At 38.3% G+C, this 25415-nt stretch overlaps 1 protein-coding gene across 19 annotated transcripts in view; it reads left to right on the top strand.

The window, feature by feature from the left end:
- The window catches only part of MAST4 (microtubule associated serine/threonine kinase family member 4), a 614032-nt gene that overhangs the window by 359728 nt on the left and 228889 nt on the right, over positions 1-25415 (top strand). The window contains exon 1 of one of the 19 annotated variants that reach the window (XM_044932675.2): positions 22389-25027. The exons of the other annotated variants lie outside the window; for them this stretch is intronic. Within the exon in view, the coding sequence (XP_044788610.1) occupies positions 24981-25027 (47 nt within the window). The 5' untranslated portion in view covers positions 22389-24980. Of the gene's footprint in view, positions 1-22388; positions 25028-25415 lie in introns of those variants that run through there. 19 annotated transcript variants of the gene reach the window in all.

Raw genomic sequence — 25415 nt, 5'->3', positions numbered from 1 at the left:
AAATAATGCTGCAAGGAACATACAGGGGTGTACTTTTTTTTTTCACATTAGTGTGTGTGTGTTTCCTTTGGAACAACTCAAGAGTGGATTTGCTGGACCATATGATAGTTTTGTTTTTAATTTTTTGAGAAATCTCCATATTGTTTTGCAAAGCAGCTGTATCAGTTTACATTCCCAGCAAACATGTGTGAGGGTTCCCATTTCTCCACAGCCTTGCCAACACATTATTTGTTGTTTTTTTGATAATACGCACTCAGACAGGTGTGAGGTAATACCTCATTGTAGTTCGGTCTGCATTCCCTTGATTACTATTGATGTTAAGCATATTCTCATGTGCCTGTTAACCATCTGTATGTCTTATTTGGAAAATGTTGATTCAAGTCTTCTGCCCAATTTTTAATTTGATTGATTGGGTTATTTTCATGTTGAGTTTTATGAATTCTTTACATATTTTTGTATAGTAACCCTCTATTCAATATATTGCTTGCACATGTCATAGTACGCAACCTTTTTGTTTTGTTGATGGTTTTCTTTGCTCTGCAAAAGCCTTTTAGTGTGAGCAGTCCCATTTGTTTATTTTTGCTTTTGATTCCTTTACCTAAGGAGATATGTTAAAAAAAAAATTGCTAAGACCTATGTCAGAAAGCATACTGCCTATGTTTTCTTTTAGAAGTTTTACGGTTTCAAGTCTTGCATTTAAGTATTTAATGCATTTTGAGTTTACTTTTGTATGCAGTGTGGAAAGGTAGCCTATTTTGATTCTTTTGCATATAGCTATCCAGTTTTCCAAGCATCATTTATTAAAGAGGCTGTCTTTTTTCCATTGTATTTTCTTGCCTCCTTTGTTGTAGATTAATTGACCATATAAGTGTGCTCATTTCTGGTCTCATCTTTCTATTCTATTGATCTATGTGTCTTTGTGTGTGTGTGTGTGTGTGTGTGTGTGTGTGTGTGTGCGTGTGCGTGCACGCACGTGTGCATGCCAGTACCATACTGTTTTGATTATTGTAGCTTTGTAGTATAGTTTGAAACTAGGGCTCATGATAGCTCTAGCTTTGTTCTTTCTCCAGATTGTTTTGGCTATTAAAGGCCTTCCATGTTTCCATAAAAAATTAGAATTATTTGTCCTAGTTCTGCAACAAATGTCATTGGCATTTTTTGGTAGGTATTTTATTGATTGTCTTAAGGGGGATGATCATTTTAACAATATTAGTTCTTCCAGTCTGTGAGCACAGTGTATCTTTCCAGTTGTTGGTGTTTTCATTGTCTTTTATAAGTGCCTTATAATGACATATGAAATGAAATAATATTTGTAAAAACACCTAGAAGAGTTTCTGGTGTATATGAAACATGGTGTAAATGTGTTAAACAAATAAAATGACTTCATAATATAAGCTAATGAAAAAGTTTTTTATTTTCATAGAAATGTCTTTTTCTTTTGTAATCTTCATCTCTGAGCTCTTAAGCTACCTGTCTTTGCTTTTAGAAAGTCATAAAACTGAAGTGTTTGGGTCTTTGGTCTTATGCTTGTGATCTTTAGCAATATCTTCTTTGCTACTCAGAGATACTTTCTTCCATTTTTTATTTTATCCTTTTGCTTGGAATCTCTCTCTCCTTCTGAGTACAGTGCCTGGCATAAAGTGAAAAGCTTAAAAGATGTCTTTCTTTAATAAAATCTCCCCCTTGCTCTCTTTCCCTCTAATCATTCTACCAGTGACAAATTGCAATGAACTTTCCATCTTTGGAAGTAGAAGGATGAGGAGAGCCCAGACTTTTCTATGAGAACCACACATAGGAGAGTACTCGTATTATTTTAAAATACTTACTGTAATTTGTTATTCCATAAATACTCAAGCATCTACTGTACGTCGGGACTGTGTGTGTGGGTGAGAAGGCATTGAGACGTGCTGTGAATAGGACACACTTAGCACCTGCCAAGTTTTATCAGTGCTCCCTCAAAGTAGCATATTTCCCACTAGAAGGGGTTGGGGGGGCTTCAGTGCACTTTTGTGCGTACTCATTCATTTATTGTACTCCTAGTCTGTCTTCATTTTTGAATATCCAATACTGTCGTGTCTCATACCAACAGTCACAAAATGTTTCTTCTCTAAATGGATTTGTAATCTGTTCTGTACATAGGATAACATTTTCCTCCCATTTTGCTAACCAGTTGTTCCCTTCTCCCATTAGTAAATAATTCTCTCCCTGCTGATTTGTTAATACTTCACCATATTTAATATATGCTCTATAATTTCTTGCTTGTTTCTGCACTCTGTGTTTTCTTTAACCAGTACCACACTGTTTTTAAAAACTGGAGACATGTATTTTCGTGTTTATTTTTCTTCAGGTTTTTATGTGATAGGCTCATCTCTTCTTTTTTTTTAAATCTATTCATTTTTCATTCATTCATCTTTTTTTCTAGGTAAATGTTAGAATTATGTTTCTGGTTCAGTCACCACATCAGTTTTCCCTAAGTGGAATATTAAAAATATTTCATTTAGAAGGAATTGTCATCTTATGGTATTTTTTTTTCATTCTAGTAACATTTATTATTTTCAACTTAATAATAATAATAGTTTCTCTTTGTAAAGTGTTTTTTTTCTTTTTCTTGCAGATCATAGTTTTCTTGATAAGATACCTTGAAGCATTTTTTTAAACTATTTTTATGTTTAGATAGAATTTTTGAAATCACATTTTCTCTCTGTTATTGGTAGCAAAGTGTTGTATTTTGTATATTTATATGGGATCTGTCCAAGTTACTTAACTCTTTTATTAACTCTGATAGTTTTTCAATTGATTCTGTTTGGCTTTCTTGAAATAACATTATATCATGTACAAATAACAATTTTTATTCTTCAGTATCTTTACCTATTTTTTAACTGTCATATCACAGTGAACCCTATTCTCAAATAAGCATTACATAGCAATCATGGTAGCTGGCTTGCTCCTGGAATGCTTCTAGTGCCTTGTAAAGTGAAAGACTTAGTGTGAAATACACTCTCTAGTGTAAGAAATACTACAATTAAAAGGGATATAAAACTGAATGTTTTTCTTAAGTTGCATAGAAATTTTCTACGTGTTCTGTTCATATTTAGTTAAGAGTTGCTTGCCATCCAGAAAGAAAAAGAACTTCAAGAAATGAGTAAGTTGCCTGAATTTAGCAGACTGATCCCTTTTAATCAGAAGAATTGTTTCTTGTTTGGTTCTACAGTGAGGATGCTCATTTCTGTGTTGTAGTCATGAGTTTAGAGAGGAGTTGGGTCAAAATCCACCAAACTATCAGTTGAATACCCTAGAGGGCCTGCACTATAGAAACAGAGGCAAGTCAGAAGTAGGCTAAGTCATACCAAAAGTGCAACAACTTGGAATTAGCTCGGGCTGTGATTTATCCTTTCTCTAGAAGAGGAAGAATAACCCTTTTAGGGAGAAGATAACGTTATTTAGAGTTTGTGTTCTTAAGGTGGGTAATCTCTCTTCCGAGGGATTAAACCTTGGTTTTTAAGTGGTAAAAAAGTATTGACTATTGCAGTTTGTGGCTTTTAAAGGTTACAACATATAAAAAAGATATACAGTTTATCTGTGTCATTATAATACCCTGATTGGGTGAGGGAAACACTGACTTAGATTCTTCATTTTTTTTTACACAAAACCTAATAATCAAAAGTTATAGGTATACTAAGAGACAAAAGCATATGACTAAAATAGAAGAGATAACAAAGAGAACATAATTTTGGAATTTTGCCCCAGAGATTGAGGTTAGAATGTAGGGACTTAAAAATAACATGACTAATATCTTTTTTTTTTTTTTAAAGAGAGAGAGAAAGAAAAGAAAAATTGGAAAGTATCACTAGGGAATTGAAATTTGTGATAATAAAGGCAATTAGAAAATGTTATGACTGAAAAATACAGTAACCAAAATTAGGAACTCTGTGAATAGGTTTGAAAGCAGATTAGACACAACAGAAGGCAGTATTCATGAACTAGAAAACAAGTTGATAGAAAATATCCACACTGAACTAGAGAGAAGAAATAATATGTGTATGTATTTCTACTAGATAGTGCTTTGATGAGAACCATCTTTTTCTATATCCCAATCAGGAATAGGTGTCTTAACACTGCTTATATTTTACCACTTTGTGTGTAAAGTGGTATTTTATTGTTACTTTAATTTGCATTTAATTTAGTAACAAAACATTTTATGCTTAATTTTATTTTCCTGTTTACGTGTTATTTTCTGAGAAACATCTATTCATATATTTGCTGTTATGTCTCTGAGAGTGTATACCAGTCTTATCAATCTGTGTATTTTCTTGTATATGAGATATAACTTTTCAGTGTCTCCATTACAAGCATATTTATATATATATATATATATATATATATATAAATATTTGTGATTAATATGGTGTTTTAATTTGCAGCAAAACTTCTGGATTTGAATACTGACAATTATATTAAAAGAGTATATAACATGATAAAAATTAGCATTTTCAGGGAAGTCAGAGAAAGACAAATATCATATGATATCACATATATGTAGAATCTAAAAAAATTAAATGCTTTAGAGGCAAGTGAACTTACAAATGAACTTATTTACAAAAAAGAAATAGCTTCACAGACATAGAAAACATTCTTATGGTTACCAAAGGGGATAGAAGAGGGGTTGGGGATTAATTAGGAGCTTGGAATTAACATATACACACTATGATATATGAAACAGGTAAACAACAAGGATCTACTGTATAGCACAGGGAACTATACTCAGTATCTTGTAATAAGTTATAACAGAAAAGAATCTGAAAGAGAATACTATATACGTTTATATCTGAATCACTTTGCTGTACACTGGAAACTAACACAATATTGTAAATCAACTGTACTTTTAATAAAAAATAGCTTTAACAACATGATTGTATGCTATATTCTTGTCATTATTTTCTATATTCCAGACTGTCATATATACAAGTTTGTGTGTACATGTACTTTATAACTGCCCTTGTAATTTAGCTTGTATGATAAAAGTTGTTGGAGATAACTTTATATTCTCAGTTAAGTTTCTTAATGATTTTCTTTTTGGTCTTGGATTAATTACATCAGCTTACTCTTTATTTAGAAATTAATGCAAGTTGTCTAATTTGCACATTACACATTTATTTAGGTATAATTAAATAGCTAGTAACTTTCATGCAATTTGAGATGACACTCTGTTATTGGTTCCAGTATGAAAGTGTGTCTGTGTGAGAGTGGGGGGAGCGTAAGTGTGTTGTTTTTCTCATATAGATCTAAAACTGTTGGATTATGGAAAAATTTTCCATTGATTTCTCCTGTCTTGGTAAAGTAGCTGCAATAGATGTCACACCTCTATTGTTTCATTAAGGGTCATCGTGTCATGGAAGATGGCTCATCTGGGGATTGCGTGCTTATTTTGGCTGTGCAGACTGGCCATCCTAGTTCTACCACTTACTACTCCACTTAACTTTAAGTAAGTTAAGTAACCTTTCCAGGTCTTAATTTCATTACCAAAGAAATAAGGTTGATGGAAGTATCACCTCATGGAATTAAATGTGATAATGCATGTCAAGAGGCTTCCCTGGTGGCTCAGAACTTAAATAATCTGTTTGCAATGCAGGAGACTTGGGTTTGATTGCTGGGTTGGGAAGATTCCCCTAGAGAAGAAAATGGCACCCCGCTCCAGTGATACCTAGAGAATTCAGTGGACAGAGGAGCCTAGCAGGCTACAGTCCATGGGCTTGCAAAGAGTAGGACACGACTAAGCGACTAACACACACCATGCATGTCAAGAACTCACCCAGAGCAAGCACTTTTGAATGGAAACTGTAGTTAGCATTTCTGGTAAAACCTGCCTGTTCACTTTTTGGCTGAGATATAAAAATCACTCTCTGAGATTAAAGAATGTTTAAAGAATCTTTCTTCTGTTCTAAAGTTGTTACTACTTCTAAAAAATGAGCAGTGACTTCAGGGAAGTTTCACATGTCCAAATAGTTCTTGATGTCATTATCTCATGGAAGCTGTAAAACAACAGCTAAAATATATTTCTATAAAATTAAGAAATTTAATATAAATTTTATACAAAATTAAGGGGACGACAGAAGATGATATGGTTGGATGGCATCACTGACTCAACAGACATGAGTTTGAGTAAACTCCGGGAGTTGGTGATGGACAGGGAAGCCTGGCATGCTGCAGTCCATGGGGTCCCAAAGAGTTGGACACAAATGAGCAACTGAACTGAACTGAAAATTAAGATAGTAACAAATTCCGAGAAGCATATTGGCTTAATAGGACTGCATGGTGAATTCACTTTGTCAAGTTCTGTCTTTAGCAAAATTACTACTAATAGTATTTAAAGCTTTTTAATACTTGTTTGAATATTTCCATTCTTTCTTCCGGAACAATTAAAATACAGAGAACAACGTGCTTACTGAAGAACAGTGCGGTCTTTTCCCTGTGGTTGCATTCCGAAACATTTTGAGGCTATGCTTAATACTTATGTTTTTCTTCTTTTTCTCTTTTTAATATTTATTTGTTTATTTGGTCACACCAGTGAGGCACTCAGGATCTTTAGTTGAAAGCATGCACATTCTCATGTGGGATCTAATTCCATGGCCAGGGATTGAACCTGAGCCCCCTGCATTGGGAGCACCAAGTCTCCACCATTGGACCATTAGGAAAATCCCTTTTTTTTTTCTTTTTAAAGAATTAAAGTTAGAGCGTGATGAATGGTAAGAATGTAAAATGATTCTCAAGCAGCAAAGGTATGCTTTGCATTCACCTGTCTTGTCTGATAAGTCAGTTTCAGTTTTCAAGGAACCTGAAGGGTTTTGGTGATGTTAACTTTACATATCTTGCATAGATGTTGAGGTTTTTAAGGTATAGATAGCCCTCTTCCTAGTTTCTGCTCTGTGGTTGTGCATGATTCCTATTTTCAAAACATTGTGAGGTATTTTCTGATTTTTCTATTTAAAAAAAGGTCACAATTCATATTTTATTCTGGATAGCTTTGGTGTAATTAATTGTTTTTTGTATTGCTGTGTATGTAATGTTGCATCTATTTCTAAAATAATGGATTAGTTTGCCCATTAAGAGAGAAACTGTTTCTGAATGACCTATATGATCAGCATAACTTTATTTTGTATAGTTGTTTTCAAGGTTGCAATCACCCACCCATTGTTTGCTCTGAGAGTTTTTAAAATAAAAATGTTCAAAGCCAACTTTGGATTATATCCTTTTGCTAGTTAAGATCTGTAAAACGTGTTAAGTTGGTGGTAATTTGGCTTTAATTTGAAACTTTATTTTAGAGGAATAGAAGACACTAGAACGCCTTTCTAAATAAAACTGTTTCTTTTTTTTTTTTTTTTGGGTTTTGTTTTTTGTTTTTTTTTTTAATTTTATTTTATTTTTAAACTTTACATAACTGTATTAGATTTGCCAAATATCAAAATGAATCCGCCACAGGTATACATGTGTTCCTCATCCTGAACCCTCCTCCCCAAGAGACATTTGTAAAGCAGCTACCAGAGCGTCTGGCCTGCTGCTGTTGCTGCTGCTGCGTCACTTCAGTCGTGTCCGACTCTGTGCGACCCCATAGACGGCAGCCAACCAGGCTTCCCGTCCCTGGGATTCTCCAGGCAAAAGCACTGGAGTGGGTTGCCATTTCCTTCTCCAATGCATGAAAGTGAAAAGTGAAAGTGAAGTCGCTCAGTCGTGTCTGATTCTTAGCGACCCCATGGACTGCAGCCTACCAGGCTCCTCCGTCCATGGGATTTTCCAGGCAAAAGTACTGGAGTGGGGTGCCATTGCTTTCTCCGGTGTCTGGCCTAGTAGATCTCAAATCTCTCCCCTCTCTCTTCCTTTTTCATTGCGTGTATTATGTGTGCTGTGTTACTTCTGATGCCTCTTTTCCCAGTAGTTATGGTAAAAAACATGAATTTATAGATCCGCTCTGTGCCAGTTTTCTATTGTTGTGTAATAAATTACCGTAAACTTAGTGGCTTAAGACAACGCTTATTTATTATCTCCTAGTTCTGGACATCAGAAGTGTGGAAAAGGCTCAGCTCTGTTCTCCTCCCAGCTCATGTCGTCAGCAGAATTCAGCTCCTTACAGTTGTCCAGCTCACCCTGTTTTCCATCTTCCTTGGGCTGGGCCAGTGAAGCCATTCTCTGCTGCTTTACTTTCTTTTGAAGGATTTACCTGGTTAGGTCAGGCCCACACAGGATCATTTCCTGTTGATGAACTCAGAGCCAGCTGTGGGTAATCAGATCATGGGGATGATATTCCATCATCCTGACAGGTCTGGCCACAGTGAGCAGGGGAGGAGTAGTATACATGAGTGTAAGTTACTGGCTTCTCAGAATTCTGCTGCCCATAGCCTTGGTTTTTTAAACTTTTCTCTGAAGAAAGAAATACACGAACATGACTACTTCCTGGTAGTGAGGCAGTGTTATGACTTCCATTTTACGAACAAGTGAAACTTAGACTCACAAGAAACTCCCTGACTTAAAGGACCAAACAAAAACCCTTAGAGTCAGAATCTCCATTTTAAGTTGCTTTTTCATCAACAGCTACAAGTTTTCAAGTGAGCTCTTCTTTAACAGTTCACATTGAGATCACTCATTTGAGACCTCTGAACAAACTTCCCCAGGGAAGCTATGCCAGAAATGGTGGGTGAGTTCTTAGGCTGCTCCACACAATCTGACCCAACACATACTCTCAGGCAAATTGTTTCAGTAGTCCAGAACCCCTCAGGTCCTAATCCTTGAGCCCCACGGAGGCCACCAAGTCCCGTGGGGCCCCAAGGTCCTGGCACAGTGCAGCTGGTGTCCCTGCCTTGTGTGACGAGGGTCCCCAAGGCTGGGCCACCAAGGTAGGGCAGGAGAAGATGCTGTCCCTCAGCTCTCTCTGTGTCTACTGGCAGGTAGGTGGGAACAGCAGTAACAGCTGCTTCTTGTCGTCATAGGAAGAGCCTCCAGTGTTGAGTACTGGGGCCATATTTAGCTTATCAATTTGGTAATTATGTTATAGCTTCCCAGGTGGCTCAGAGGTAAAGAATCTGCCTGCCAATGCAGGAGACAAAAGAAATGCGAGTTTGATCCTTGGCTGGGGAAGATCCCCTGGTGTAGGAAATGGCAACTCACTCCAGTATTTTTGCCTGGAAAATTCCATGGACAGAGGAGCCTGGCAGGCTACAGTCTGTGGGTTTGCAAAGAGTCGGACACAACGGCACACACACAATTATGTTATACTCTCTATATAGAATCTTGTTAGTTGAATTATCTTTTGTATAGCATCAGTTACTGAGTGATGTCAGGTTTTTAAATGGGGCAATTAAACTTGTGCAATAGCTTAAGTGTGAAACTGCTTGACAGTCATTTCTACTCTTTGTTTTTCTTTAGCCATCTTGTTTTGGATCTGTATAGAAAGATGGCTTAGGATACTGATGCTAAACTGATATTTGCATGTTAGAATCATTTCAAAACAAGGCACCCTCTCTTTCTTCTTCCCATATTGAGTTCTATCACGTTCTTCCTGTCTTTAAAACACGTTTGAGGAAAGAGAGAGAAACATGAATGATTCCCAGGGAATCCCCACAGGAAGGAGGAACCATTCTCAGGCTGAAATTATTGAAGAGAACTGAAGTGATGCCCATGACCAGAATACAGGAGGAACTGTGTAAGTGAAGCTCAGCTCAAAGGTGACTCAAAAGAGAAGTGAGAGGAAGGAATATCTGGTTTTATTTTTCTATAACTCTCTTTGTTGCCTTGCCTTTAGTTTTATGGCTCAGTGTCATGTTTTGTGACTTAGAGGAAATTATTGGACTTTATGGATCTTCAGAACAAAGTGTTGATATTTGCCTACATTTAAACTTTTTTTTTTTAATCCTAAATTTTGCTTTCTTTTCATTCACTGCCTCAGGTAAAATAAATAAATAAATGAATTCTATTCCCTTTTGATCTTCATTTCAGGTTATTCAAAATGTATGGCTGACAGCCTTCAAAGGAATAATGCAGGCATTGGATGTTTTATTCAGTGTATTGCCGCTCTGCCCTTTGGTGCAGCTATTCAAATTGCTACGGAAGTGCCTGAAAGGTTGTCATGGATTTTGCCAGTGGTAAATGACAAGTCGTAATATATATGGCAAACGTTCTAGGTGTATCGGAAATTATGGTTGAGGCACCCCTTTCATGGAAGTTTGTTTGTTTCCCATGTAATACGCAAAGTTCAGTCTACATTCTTTAGTTAGATTCAGGTCTCGTCTCACATGTAATGTGTGGAGTAAAAATAATTTAGAATGCAATTACGAGTAGGAAACACATAAAAGCACACAGTAACTTTTTAAGCTGATTGTTTCTTTAATAATGCCATGCCGTTGGGACAAATGACATTCCCTTTTTATGCCCTCTCCCTTTAAGATGTCCACTTGCTTTTGCATTGGCTGTAGTGAAACCTTCCGCAGATCATTACCTTAGTGCCCCCTAATGAAATGTAAATAAAATGAATGATTGCAGCTTGATTATGGGGCCAGTATTTATGAGGCTCCTGGTATGGTAACTTGCTGCATAAATTTAAGTATGTGAGTAAATTCTCTCAGGGATAGTCAACGTGAGAGTATTTTTCTTTCCTGTTTTTTATGATGTACTAATTCTTTTCACCTCTGATTTCTTTATTGTTGTTTCTACCTTAGAAGAAGTAGGACCCTGGAAAAATGGATATTTTTTTTTTTTTTCTGGATGACTTTTATTATGGTCCCTGTAGGGTTTGAACCAGACCTGAGTTTCAGCCCTATCCTGATCTGTCAAAGGAATGTTAAAATAAGGGAACACAGCTTTCCTTTTTAATTCCTGTACCATATTCCACTTCCACATGAGGGGAAAAAAATGCATGAGCAATTCTTTTTTCTGCCTTTTAACATATAAAATTTCAGTCTATATGTTCATGGGAATCACAAGGGAATGGGTTAACACTATTCTCTTGAATACTTGAAATACTTAGGGATTTCAAGTATTTTAAGTTTTCTACTTTGCCGTCTAGATTACTGGAAGTAAACCTCCATCTCTCTTTACTCTCAGTATCATTTTCACTGCAGTCTTTTCTTTCTAGAAGAATGGGACAGTCTCTTCCCTCCTGTAATGCTTGTCCATTCTGCAAAGCGTTTTCTCTGTCAGGAAACAGAATAACCCATAAAGATCATACCAACCGGGCTCATAGCCCACAGGAAAGGCAAATCAAAGTTTAATTTGGATTTGAGATGATAGGTATGTTTTTTAAAAAATGTTTATTTCTTTATTTGACTGTGCCAGGTCTTATTTGTCACAGGCAAAATCTTTAGTCGTGGCCTGTAGGGTCTAGAGTCCTGACCAGGGATCAAACCCAGGCCCCCTGCATTGGGAGTACAGAGTCTTAGCCACTGAACCACCAGGGAAGTCTCTCATGGGTACATTTTGTGTCTTAGTATTGGTTCTCAAGAATTCAACTCTTTTAGAGGCAACAGCCTGTGATGTGAGGAGGCAGCTAGGACTGAAATTGGCAAAGATGCATTAACATTCATTTCATTACGTTGTGCTCGACGTGTGCTCAGCCGTGTCCCACTCTTTGCACCCCATGGACTATAGCCTGCTACACTCCTCTGCCCATGCAATTTTCCAGTCAAGAACACTGGAGAGGGGTGCCTTTTCCTCTCCCAGGGGATCTTCCTGACCCAGGGATCGAACCCATATCTTTTGCATCTCCTGCATCGGCAGGCGGATTCTTTACAACTAGGGCCACCTGGTAAGTCCATGTTGTGCTATCTGGGGACTTAAATTTTCTCCCATGCAAGATATGTAGGCAAATAGAGCATCAGGATGACGGACTTCTCATATGAAGTGACTGTCCCTCTCATCCACAACGCGGGTGTCATCCGTTCTGAGCACCATGTTTGTAAAGAAGGGGGAGGCAGGGGTGAAGAAGTCTATTGGCTTATAGGATTTAAACCTGCTCAGAGACTGAGTTCCCAAGTTGGCTGAGCAGATAGAAAAGGAAAGGTAGAGATGAAAACCCATGTCAGTTTCTGATTTGGATTATTTGTCTCAGAACCAAAGACTGAGTTCTGTTAGAATGTGAGCATGATAAGAGGTATGTAATCTGATTCCAAGTTTGGGGTTATCTAGAAAGGGGTAAGGCATTAGTGATAGTCACATAAAAATTCTGTCATATAATCAGAGATTCCTCTTGAGCAGTTCTCTGCTATTTGGCATGATAGAATTATAAAAAAATTTGTGGCTTTATACTTTTCCTTACCCACTCCAGTATTCTTGGGCTTCCCTGATGGCTCAGCTGGTAAAGAATCCGCCTGCAATGTGGGAGACCTGGGTTCAGTTCCTGGGCTGGGAAGATCTCCTGGAGAAGGGAAAGGCTACTCGCTCCAGTATTCTGGCCTGGAGAATTCCATGGACTGTATAGTCCATGAGGTTGCAAAGAGTTGGACACAACTGAGCAACTTTCCTTTCACTTTCTCACCTTCTGATACCCAGGTCCTTTTTGTTCCGTCGGTGCTGCTTGTCTGGGCTAGCCACCTCAGGCTCCAGTTTAGATTCCAGGTTACATGACTGTTATTGCTGTTTGCATTTGATGCCATCTGTATCACTGGCTTGGATGAACTTGAATGGTTAGTTCGAGTTGGCATGCTGGATTTCTCAAGATAGCCCCAGAGTGATCCTGATATTTCTAGTCAAGAATGATAGCTAAGCCTTCTAGAAATCATCTCCCAGTTGAATTTGATGTCTTAATGCCTGTGACTGTACTTTCAGTTATCTTTGTTAACTATTCTTTGCTTTGTCAAATATTTATTGAGTGCCTTCTACGTGTGAACACTGTACTAAATAAATACTTAGTATGAAGTAGTGGACAGAAAAGGCATGACCCCTGCCCTTATGGGGTTTATATTAATATTTATTATTTAAATTTTACTCTGTAGTAAGTGTTCTGAAGGAAAAGAACAGAATGACCTAGGTGAAGATAATTGTGGATCTAATTTAGATCAAAAGGGCAGGGGAGACCTTTTTGAGCAAGTAGTGTTTAAGTTGAGGTGAATATTTTAACTTAGCACATTAGCCGAGAGGTGTTTTTTTCTACGATAAATTTGAGTTGTTTTTGGGTCCTTAAAGCAGTTGAAATCATAGATCCTTCATATATATCTAATCTTACAGTACTAACCAAGTAATACACATATGTCACCAAAAAAAATAGATAAATAAAATAATTCAAAATGTATAAAATGTTTATAAATAATAATCCATATGAAGGGAAAGAATATTGGGGACAAACAATAAATACTGTGATGAAATAGTTGAGTGTGGAAATAATGAGGGTTGGGACTGGAAATAATTACTTATTTTGGAAATAGGAAAGGTCTGAGTTCATACAACAAATTTCAGTAACTATGATGTGTCAGAATGTGTACTAGGAGACAAGTACTTTGTCAAACTCCACAAGTAAATCATTTAGTTCAGAAACAATGTCCTAAAGTAATCCTAAAAACCAAAAACATTCGGTACACTGGTCTAAGAGGCACTTGCTTTTGGAGAGGGAGCAGATGCTTTAACACAGTGTTGTTAATATTAGGTCAAGAAAATAAAAAGTTAATTAGGATTTGAATGGATCTCTGTTAAATGTTATATGCTATAAATGTAGACTCTGTCTTTCCACTGCACTCTGCAATACTTAAGGAACATTCATCAAATCGATCCTTCATTAGGCTACAGAAAGCGATCTCAATAAATTATGCAAAGCGGACTGTTAAAGGTCCTTCTCTTCCTAGCTGGGTGACCTTGGACAAGTTAATTATTACTTCTTGGCCTCCTTTCTTCATTCATAAAATGGGGGTAAGAATGCCTGTAGGTTTAAGTTTATGAAATTGACACGAGCACTACATGTTAGATAACTTTATATTATAATATTAGAAATTCACATTTTTCAAAGGTTTTGAGAATAATGTTCTCCAAAATAAAATTTGGAGAAGAAAAGAGCGGCTTTATTACTCTGCCAAACAAAGCGAGAATACAGTAGGCTAGCACCTCAAGAACTGCGGGAAATTCTTAAAAAGTTGGAAATACCAGACCACTTTACCAGCCTCCTGAGAAACCTGTATACAGGTCAAGAAGCAACAGCGGGAACAACAGACTGTCAAAATTGGGGAAGGAGAATATCAAGGCTGTATATTGTCACCTTGCTATTTAATGTATATACAGAGTACATCATGCGAAATGCCAGACTGGATGAAGCACAAGCTAGAATTAAGATCGCAGGGAGAAATATCAATAACCTCAGATATGCAGATGATACCACTCTAATGGCAGAAAGCTAAGAGGAACTGAAGAGCCTCTGCTGCTAGGTTGCTTCAGTCGTGTCTGACTGTGCGACCCCGTAGACCCACCAGGCTCCCCCGTCCCTGGGATTCTCCAGGCAAGAACACTGGAGTGGGTTGCCATTTCCTCTTCCAATGCATGCAAGTGAAAAGTTAAAGGGAAGTTGCTTAGTCGTGTCCGACCTTTAGTGACCCCATGGGCTGCATCCTACCAGGCTCCTCCATCCATGGGAGTTTCCAGGCAAGAGTACTGGAGTAGGTTGCCATTTCCTTCTCCTAGATGAGAGTGAAAAAGCTAGCTTAAAACTTAGCATTCAAAAAAGTAAGATTATGGCATTTGGTCCTATCACTTCATGGCAAATAAAAGGGGAAAAGGTGGAAACAGTGACATATTTCCTCTTCTTGGGCTCTAAAATCACTGCAGATGGTAACTGCAGCCACGAAATTAGAAGACGCTTGCATCTTGGAAAGAAAGCTATGACAAACCTCGACAGCATGTTAAAAAGAAAAGACATCACTTTGCCGATAAAGGTTCATATAGTCAAAGCTACTGTTTTTCCAGTAGTCATGTATGGATGTTGGACCATAAAGAAGGCTCAGCACTGAAAGAATTGATGCTTTTGAATTATGGTGCGGGAGAAGACTCTTGAGAGTCCTTTGGACAGCAAGGTGATCAAACCATTCAATCCTAAAGGAAATTAACCCTGAATATTCTTTGGAAGGACTGATGCTAAAGCTGAAGCTCCAATATTTTGGCCACCTTGAGGTAAAGAGTTGATGGAAAAGACCCTGATTCTGGGAAAGATTGAGGGCAGGAGGAGAAGCAGAAGACAGAGAATGAGATGGCTGGATGGCATCACCGATTCAATGGACATGAGTTTGAGCAAACTCAGGGAGATAGTGAAGGACAGGGAAGCCTGGTGTGCTGCAGTCCATGGGATTGCAAAGAGTTGGATGTGACTTAGCGACTGAACAACAACAAATAAAATTTGACTAAAAGAAAAACATAAAAAGTACAGTTAGAAATTCTTTAGAGGATAATAGTAATGATCAACCAAAATATTGCAAATTTAAAAATTCAGGTTCTGCTCAAGAGAAAATCAATAGTTTGAAATGTTTCTCTGCATATTTCTATAGAATATATTTTGTGTTTTTGGGTAATTCATCTTCATGTATATACCTCAGCAATATATTCTTGCAAAACACATTAATCTTTGATTTTATAAGATGCTTATTTCAACAATTCCTAGTTTTCTAAAACAGGTGCCATATTTGCATTGAAAGATTATAATTTTCAATGGAAGAAATGGGAATTGGAGAAGGATTTTCAGATTAAAAAAGGTGATATTTGTGTTTCAGCCTGCATTCTCTGTTTGGTTTTCTTCTTTGGATTCATGATACCATGCAGGCCCAGCTTATTTGTCCCTGGGGACAGCGCTTACAAGCTAAAAAAAAAAAAAAAAAGAAAGAAAAACTGACTGTAAAGGAGATAAGATAGGATATACTCTTTTAAAAACTGTAAAATACACATCAATGAGAATGGAAAATATCACATTAACAACATGTAATTCTCTTTATGTTGCTTGCCCCATTGAAATAGACACTTTCTTTCTTGCTCAAATAAGATGCTTGAAGTCCAAGCAGATATTATGACCACAAAGCCAACATTAGTCTTTCTAGGCTTTAATTTCTACTAAATTGCATTATTTAGTAGAACTTGGAATATCAGAATGAAAATCAGTATAACCGCTGTTGTTAGGGCCAGCAAGTTTGAGCCAGCTTGTCCTACCTTCCCTCCCCTTACTTTTTCATTCCTTTCTTCCCCTAAAATGTAGCCAACAGAAACCTTTTCCATAAAATTCTATTTTTAAACCAAGTATACACTTTATAATAAAACTATGAAATACTAATTTTCTTTATTATTTCCAGTATTGCACATATAATAGGTATTCAGTATATGTTTGTCAAAGGAACGATAACCATCAAACATACAATATAAAGAAATGCCATCTATTTTTCCATTGCTCTACTTGTCTCCATTGTGTGCACTGTGATGGAGACATGTAATTTTGGTGTTTTTGTTACCATGACTTCAAACTGCAGAGCAACACATGCATTTGGGTCATCTGTTACGCATTGTCAGATCATCATAACATTTCATAATAACTAAAGGATATGCTTGACTTGGAATTATGCAAGATATGTTGGGAACAGAAATTTCAGAGAGAGGAGCATTTTTAAAGAAGACTGTAAATCTTCAGTGACAATGCAAACATTTGTGTCTCTACTTTATACTTTGTCTTCCCCAGGCTTCAGAACCTGGTGTCCATAAATGTAGATGATAACATTCACCTGAAAGAGCTTGACTATTATATATGGCCCATTGTCTTTAAAATTTACTGATCACCATCTGAATTTTCACTTCTTTCTTTTAAATGGTTTTGAATTTACCATTCCCCCTCTTTTATTTAAAAAGCAAGATTTTTCTTTGATTTGTCAGTCTTCATGTTACCTCTTTTAGGTCTCTCTAGATTTTACATCTATTATTTATAAAAGTTTTCACAAAGCTCCAGCTGTGGAAAATACCTCAGTTGTGTAATTCACAGTGTGAAATTTTTTTTTAATATTACAAATCAGACACTATTAGGGTAAGCTATTAAAGCAGGCCTTTCTCTAATGAGGAACTCTGCTAATGTGAGATGAGCTCTTGAAAGATGTTGGTGTGGCTGTTAATGGGTCAGGCCACAAGTGATTAAGCAGTTCACAAAAATAGAAAATAGTAAGGATAGTGCTGTCTACTCCATATCCCTGATAATCTATCCCAACAGGAGATAACCATGGCGTTGCTGAGTGTGGAGACAGAAGAGGTCTTTTGTCAGTTATCACCTCCAGAAAGTACTTTGTGACTCATTTCCCCAAACCCTGTGTCATTTAATATCTTTGTTTGCAGACCATTTTTGACAGAGTTTATCTGTCCAAAAGTAGAGTTTATTAGCTTACCTTTTGGGTTACCTATCCAGAGAATATCTGATTTTATGCAATATATTTTCCAAAATTCTGTTGAAAATCAATTTTTTATGTGAATTAAATATGTTGACTATCTTACCTAGAAAAATGTTCCCGGAATTATTTTGTCAAGTGACTCAATATTTATACTTTATGATCTGGAAAAGTGTAGTGTACTGTATTTAGTAAAAAAGAACAAAGTAGTTGGAGTCAGAAAAATTCAATTTAGAATCCTAACTCAGTCACTTACTAACTATATAATGTTGTGTGAGTAATTAATTATTTTGGTTCCAGATAATGCCATCAAATTTGCCCCTTTACTTTATCAGTCTGCATTTTCTGAATATTTGGTTTCATATTTTCCCATGAATTTGTCCTTCTCTTCTGTTTTCTATTTTCTTTGGTTCTTACTTAATGTACTTCTACTTGTGTGTGTATACTTTTTCACTTTGTTTCATTTGTAATTTACTAAATAGTGAGTAGTATATTCTTATATATTGCCCCAAATCCTGCATGGAATGATGAAGAGTATGAATAACTTTTTGAAAAAGAGGGAGTATGTTAAAGAAGTGTGTGGTGGTGGTAGTTTAGTTGACAAGTTGTAAGTTGTATCAGACCTCATGGGCTGTAGCCAGCCAGGCTCCTCTGTCCATAGGATTTTCCAGGCAAGAATACTGGTTTGGGTTGCCATTTTCTTCTCCAGGGGATCTTCCTGACCCAGGGATCGAACCCACATCTCCTGTGCTGCAAGCAGATTCTTTACCGACTAAGCTACCAGGGAAGCCCAAAAGAGAAGTGTGTGAGAAAACCAAGAGAGATTTTTGCTTTAACAGGAGATGCAACTTTTTTGTCCTTTTGTGACCGGCTTATGTCACTTAGCATCGTATCTTCAAGGTTTATCCATATTATAGCATATATCAAAATATCCTTCTCTTTTAAGACTGAATTGCATTCCATTCCGTCCACCTATCATATCTGGCTTATCTGTTCATCTGTTGATGGACACCGCCATCTTTCTGCTGCAGACTGGTCTGTATGCTCTGTAGGTCTGCTGCATGGCTGTTTTCTTGGGACTCCCATTTATCGTCATTACCTTCCTCCTGGTAATTCACTACTCCTCCTTTCCATGTACTGTGCTTGCCTTGATCTCACGCATTTCTCTTAAGTGGCTTACTTCATTATTTAGGTGGAGCGTATCCCCTAGTAGTTTCTTGAGAAAAGGTGTACTGGTGGTTAATTTGATGCCTTAAATGTCTTAAGATATCTTTAGCAAACTATGTAGGTGTTGGCTATAAGCCTTCTCTATTAAGAAATAGTTTCAATTTATTTGGGGAAGGAAGAGGAACAGGAGAGGGCACGAGAAAGGGAAGAGAGAAAGAGTGGAAGATGCTTCTGCTTTGATCTTTCCTCATCTTGTGCCACTAGGAGGGGTCCTATCTTAGCCGTCTTACTTTTTTAATGTGTTGCCCACAGGAAGCACCTGATATATGTCCTTCAGGGAATGGACACATGGCAGTTCCATGATACCTAGTTTATGAAGTGACAGAGAATCGCTGTGAAATCATTTATTGACTTCTCAAAAAGGTCTTCTTGAAAAGCCAATACTCATATTAAAGATATCACTAAAATTAAAACCTGGTTGGTTCTTCATCTCCATGGTGTATACAACATAAAACTGATTCCTCCTTTAATTTATATTCTATCCTTCATCCTGTTTTGCTAAATGATAAAATCCTTAAGAATCAAGCTTGTGTATGATTCATCCTTACATCCCACACAATGCCATGCTTTATATAAATGCTCAACGAATGTTTATGGTGTTACTACAATCAGGCACATGGCTTTCTTTAAACGCCATTAAATGAGCCAGCCTGTCCCAGCTTCAGAGACTTTACGACTGCTATTCTCTCTGCCTGTGGTACTCTTTTCCTGACTCCTCATGAGCTCGTTCCTTTCTTCCTGCAAATGAAGCTTGTACATCGCCGAGTCCTCCTGGTCCCAACCTGAGAGCAGTGTCTGCTCCCGGAGTCACTGATCATCGTGTCACCTGTGAAGGCGCCTCCACAGTACCCGTCCTTATCAGAAATGATCTTAGTCATATCCTTATTCAGTTTCCCCAACTTAAATGGACTCCATAGATGGGTCTTTCTGTCTCATCCACTCCTACATCTCTCATACCTAGAACAAGGACTGCTGAAAAAAATTTTAAGGTTTATTTTTTATTGAAATGTAGTTGATTTACAATGTTTCAGATATACAGTAAAGTGATTATAAATGATATCAGCTAATGAGAGAGTGAAAATGTTAATAGTGTGGTCTAACTATTATCAGATTATGAGTTGTAAAAGAAGAGATCAGACACACACACAAAACTTTTTTGAACATTTCCCTCAACCATGCCCACCTTTTAAGAATATATAAATAATTGAACATTCAGGGAGAGTGATGCTGATTTTCACTCTTGCCTTGGGGTTTTCTATCTTTCTTGTGGAAGACTTGAGTCTAGAGAGACAAAAACTGAGCAAATATTGGATTGGGGAGATCTGCACCTTGAATTTCATCTAAGAAGTCAAACCCTTCTGTGTAAATCCCGTCTGCCTGAGTGCCTCAGGTCAATGTGCCTGGCTGGATGCATGTGCTGCCCTTTCACTCATGGCCTCGGTGTCACCATGGGGTTCCTTTGCCTGTAGTTTGGGTTGTCTTGTTTGCAGATTTCGATGTCTAGGTTACCACTCCGGTATGCTTGGAGACCCTGGTAATTAGGTCTGTGATCTAGAGACACTTCTAGGATTCTGTTTCTAAAATGCCCTTCCCCCTGAAAGCAGAATGGAAGAATTACATACACTTAGGTTAGTAATATTGCTGAGAGAAGAAATATTGACTGAGAAATGAAACAATAAGACTGCTCTTTTATTTTTTCCCCCCTAAGCTTAGTGCAATAAAATCAGAAGCAAAATATTTGAAACTGGTTAATGAGGCTGAGGGTCCTGCAAAAACTGATACTTGCTTTTACAGCAGAGTTCCTAGAGTAGCATTGTTGATTTGGGGTGGGTAGTTCTTTGTTGTGGGGGCCGTCTAGTGTGTTGCAGGGTGCTCAGCAATATCCCTGATCTCTGCCCAGGTATGACAACCGAAAATGTCTCCAGACATTGCTGGCCCTGGTTGAGAATTATTACTCTAGAGAATACATAGAAGAACCCTGCCTTAAGCCATGCCACTGCTGTTGCTGCTGCTGCTGCTAAGTCACTTCAGTCGTGTCCGACTCTGTGCGACCCCATAGACGGCAGCCCAAGAGGCTCCCCCGTCCCTGGGATTCTCCAGGCAAGAACACTGGAGTGGGTTGCCATTGCCTTCTCCAATGCATGAAAGTGAAAAGTGAAAGTGAAGTTGCTCAGTTGTGTCCAACTCTTAGCGACCCCATGGACTGCAGCCTACCAGCCTCCTCTGTCCATGGGATTTTCCAGGCAAAGTACTGGAGTGGGATGCCCTTGCCTTCTCCGAAGCCATGCCACTGGGTTTGTCCAAATCCATATTGCCACCATTAATGTGATTGCACAGTGATCTTCTCTCGTAAGATGAGAAGGCTGCTTAACTCCAGCCTCTGTGAATGTCTTCTCAGTGATCCCAAAGTAGTTTAAACCAGTTTCTCCACCTACGCACCTCCTGTCAAAACGCAGCACACTAGGCTCGTGTGACCTTGGTTTTCTCCACACCCGCGTGTGAGCACCTGGTCTCTGATGTGTGCCTTGCAGTCAGTGGGGGCTTTTTGGGTCTTCATGTGATGAATGAACATGTCCCAGTTCTCCAGTCTCTTGAAGACAACTCTCTGAGGTCATGGTTCTGACATGTAAGTTCCAACAATTAATGCTGCAGGAATCTATAATTATGAGAAAGAAGAGGCCGAGTCTCTTTGGTTGGTGGTTGCAGCTATATAGGGAGGGACATTTATTCAGCTTTCAGGAGATAGGTATTGGAAACCTATGTGAGCTATTCTTGGCACTGGAGATACGCACGACCTACTCACCTTCTTGGCGCCTCCCTGCATAGGGAAAGGCAGACAATCAGTCAATAAGTACCAATAACATCTAATGATGATAAGTAGAGGAGAAAAAGACATCAGGATGATAAGGAAGCACTAGGTGTGGGGAAGGCTTCTCGTTCCAAATAGGCAGGATATCTGGACATCTCAGAGGAAAGAGTTCAGGGAGTGGAAATAGTTAGTGCAAAGGCTCTGGGGTAGGAGTGTTCCTGGTATATGTGAAGAACAGCCAGGAATGAGCATGGGAGTTGTAGGAGAGGAGGCCAGGGAGATGGACCTGTACATGTCACATGGATCATTGCAGTCCTTGTACAAACTCTTCTTCAATTTTTGTTACAGAAAATTTCAGGCATGTGCTAAACAGAACAGTATAATGAACCCCCTATCTACCTATCACCCAGGCCTAATAAATATTTACTCAGGGCCACTTTTCTTTTTGCTTTTCTTCTTCTTCTTAAAAAAAAAAAATTTTTTTTTTTCCTCTATTTATCTGACTGTGTCAGTTCTTGGTTGTAGCATGCGGGCTTAGTTGCCCCATAGCATGTAGGATCTTAGTTTTCTGACCAGGAACTGAACCCATGTCCTCTGTCTTAGAAGGCGGGTTCTTAACCATTAGACCACCAGGGAAGTTCCTACTTTTCTCTCATATATCTTTCTCTCTCTAGGTTAACCTGAAGCAAAACCTAGACATTTTATCTGTGAATATTTGGGGGTATATCTCTAGAAGGTGAGAAATTAAAAATGATTGATTCCAATATTATATTTAAAGATAAATTATTAGTATTAACAAATACCCAGTATGTGTGCACATATTTTGGTGTGAGGAGAGTCTATTACAGTAATTGTTTTCTAAATGTTTGATTATATGTTTGATATTAGAATCCCAAAATGTTTATGTGTTGCAATTAGTCAGTATTTCTCAAGTCTTTTTTAAGGTTGAGATTCTTTTTCCATCTTTTTTTTTTTTTTCACTATTGCTTTGAAAATGTTTAAGGGATCAGATCATTTGTTCTGGCTTTCACAGTGTAGCTTATGCTCATCTTTCTATGGTATTAATATGTTCCCTTGTCACTATGATCCCTGTGAAATGGCATTTTGATGTAGTGGCGTGGTTGTATCCAAGAGTGACGTAGCTTTGTTTGATGAGAAGACTTCAGATGCGTTATATCAAGCAGCACATGGTATCAGGCTATCTCCTAGTGATGTCAGCAGTTACCATTGATTATGACCTAGATCTGTTGATTTGTTGGGGTTTGAAAAATGGCAGTAATCTCATGTTGTCATTCATTCCATATTTACCACTTGGAATATGTCTATGAAGAGAATCATTTTGCATCTATGAGGTTCTGTTCATAGGGAAAGCAGGATAAGTGCTCAATGTTTCCCCTTTACCAGTTTTTAAAATTAATGGGATAGTTTTCTAACATCTTCCAAAGATGACCCTGGCTGACGGGCTGGCTTCCTTCCTTTTTTCCTTCTTCTTCTATCTCCTGGAGCTCATGGTTTCAACCTTTGGATACATTTTAACATATTGCTATTGTCACTCCTATTGATGCTCAGTTGTCCCATTTTTTGGCCAAATTTGCCAGGTTTTTGGCTTTTACTTGGAATAAGAAGGAAACTAGTGAAGAAGTTTGAGCAGAGGAATGATACATTCTGAAAATGAGCATCTTGGAGTCTGTGTGGCCAACAAAGTGTAGGAGGGTGGCAGGGAGAAAGTAGAGAATTCAGTGAGAAGGAAATGACAGTGACCTAGTCAGGACACAAGAATGTCTTGAATCAAGGTGTTTTGGGTGGAAAGAATGGTGAGATTCTGGATATTTTACATTGCAAAAAAGTATCCTGGGGGTAGAATGGGGACCAAAGTTGATCCTTCCTCTTTTGTATTCCATTGTATTTTCATTATTTCTTGTTGTTTTATGCAAAATGCTACTTATGGTTATTAGTTTACACTTTTAGGTGCCTCCTTGCAGTGCTAACCAGTGAGTATTCTCTGTGTGGATATGTTGCCTATAACAGGGCAGAGGATTGATGAGTTCTGTGAGCTCACAAAGAAGCAGAGGTAATATTAACAAATGCCCAGAGCAAGTTGGCAGATTAGGATGTGGAGGTCCAGGGAAGAGCATGTGGACTTCCTCTCGTCCACGTGCACCTTAGTAGGCTTGTAAACAGATGGTCCTCTAGATGGTGCATAGCCGAGCGTAACGTTGTAGAAGTGAGGGGACAAAAGAGGTGGAAGCAGCCCAGAGCCTGAGTGCGGGCTTGGCAAAGTGAGAAGCAGGCTGGATTTCAGCCTTGACTTCCCTTCCTGCCCAGCACCCTTGTGCAGGGCGCAACCTGAACAGCTGCACAGGACATCCCTATTCTGAAGGCCCCTGGGACAGGAATAAACACACCTGAATCTAATCCCGGTTCTACCACCAACTGTGAGCCCTCAGCTTCCTCATCTGTTAAAAGATGGAGTTTGACTTCATGGCCTTTAAAATGTAACCACTTGAACACAGTTGCTGTGGTGAAACAGCCATGACTTGCTAAAGTAAAATCCTGGTTTATCCTAGTATTTCTTCTCAACAAACCAATGGTTGCCAATTTGTAAATCATTTTAAATTTTGCACTAGAGGAAGTGAGTGAGATACATTCTTCATGCACAGCAATGGAGGCACACTTCGTCCCCAGTTATGAATACTGTGAGAAATTGTGCTCCTTGAATAAATACAGGATGAAACTTTCCGGCTTCCAGAATATATGTTCTCTGTTTCCTTCCTTATTCGTATTTGATCGCTCTTGTTAATGTGCTTAGCACTGCGCTGTTCTTAAAAATCAGTTTTCCAAAATGAAAATACAGGCTCCAATCTCTTGTGTCTCCAGTTGGTATTTTCCCAATTGTAGGGTTTTGCCTGTTCACACAAGTCTTTGCCTCACAGCAGAGTTCAACTTCCCCCAAATTAAGGCAGTTAGTTTATTCCTCTTTCTGATGATTGCCATATATAGAAAAAAAATCTAATTATTTTCATTGGGCAACCGTCCCCCGTGTCTTTCTTGTGGAACATGACTGATTTTGTTAACTCCACCAGGGAAAAAATAAGCAGAACTTCCTGCGGGTGGCCAAATTCTATTCAGGAGCATCCCCAGGAGGCAGGGAATAGTTGAGGTTTGCTGAAATAAACTCTTTTATAAGTATGATGCTGTTGCTTTGTTATTATTTTTTCCAGTCTGCATGGTGAAGAGGACTTTTCATTTCACTGAGGTGAAAACTGGGTCTGTGAGAGGAGCGACTTTCTTTGAAAAAAAAAAAAAAATCAGAAACCAATTACTTGATATGCAGAGCCCAAAGCCTCATTCCTTTAACGAAATCAGTGCGGTGTGCACTGTCGTTAACCTGAGGAAAGCGGCTGACATCTCTTGATTACCGCTGGAGGTGGAAGGACCGAAACTTGCAGGATCCCCCTCCCCCTCGAGAGAAGGTTAGTCCAGCCCTTTCTAGAGGTTCATTTCGGCTCTCTGTCATCGCCGGGACGCTGGCAGAGAATGTGTGTCATGGTTACAATAGAGTGTGGTAACATATAACAACCATGAAAGCCCAGCGGGAAAGGCTACAGATTCCGGGGCTGACCTTGGAGTAAGTATTGTCTCTCTTTAATATTTTAATGCTTTCTGCATGGCACTCGCTTTCCTGCAACCAATAGCTCTTTAGCATTTGTTTGTACTGACAGCCTCAGAGCACTGCAGTGTGAGCTGGAAGGAACCTGTCTTAAATGTATGGCATTTAATTTCAGCCTATGTGGAAGCCCCGACCCAGCATTTTGCATTGCAGTCAGAGGAAAAGCGCTGCTGCATATTTAAAGTTACTAAACCTCAGTGCTGGAAACATCTTAACAGCTCATTGTGAAAGAATGTATCAGCAGGCCGTGGTGTGTCTTTTTTTTTTTTTTTTTTTCCCCTTCTCTCTTACTGTTTGTTTATCCCCATGCTGCCTTGTTCTAAAGAAGGGCCTCTGTCTGGCTTGG

This window comes from Bubalus bubalis, chromosome 19 (genome assembly GCF_019923935.1).
Source record: "Bubalus bubalis isolate 160015118507 breed Murrah chromosome 19, NDDB_SH_1, whole genome shotgun sequence".
Lineage (NCBI taxonomy): Eukaryota > Metazoa > Chordata > Mammalia > Artiodactyla > Bovidae > Bubalus > Bubalus bubalis.
Note: the sequence above shows the minus strand (reverse complement) of the source record. Positions and strands in the feature narration are given on the sequence as shown.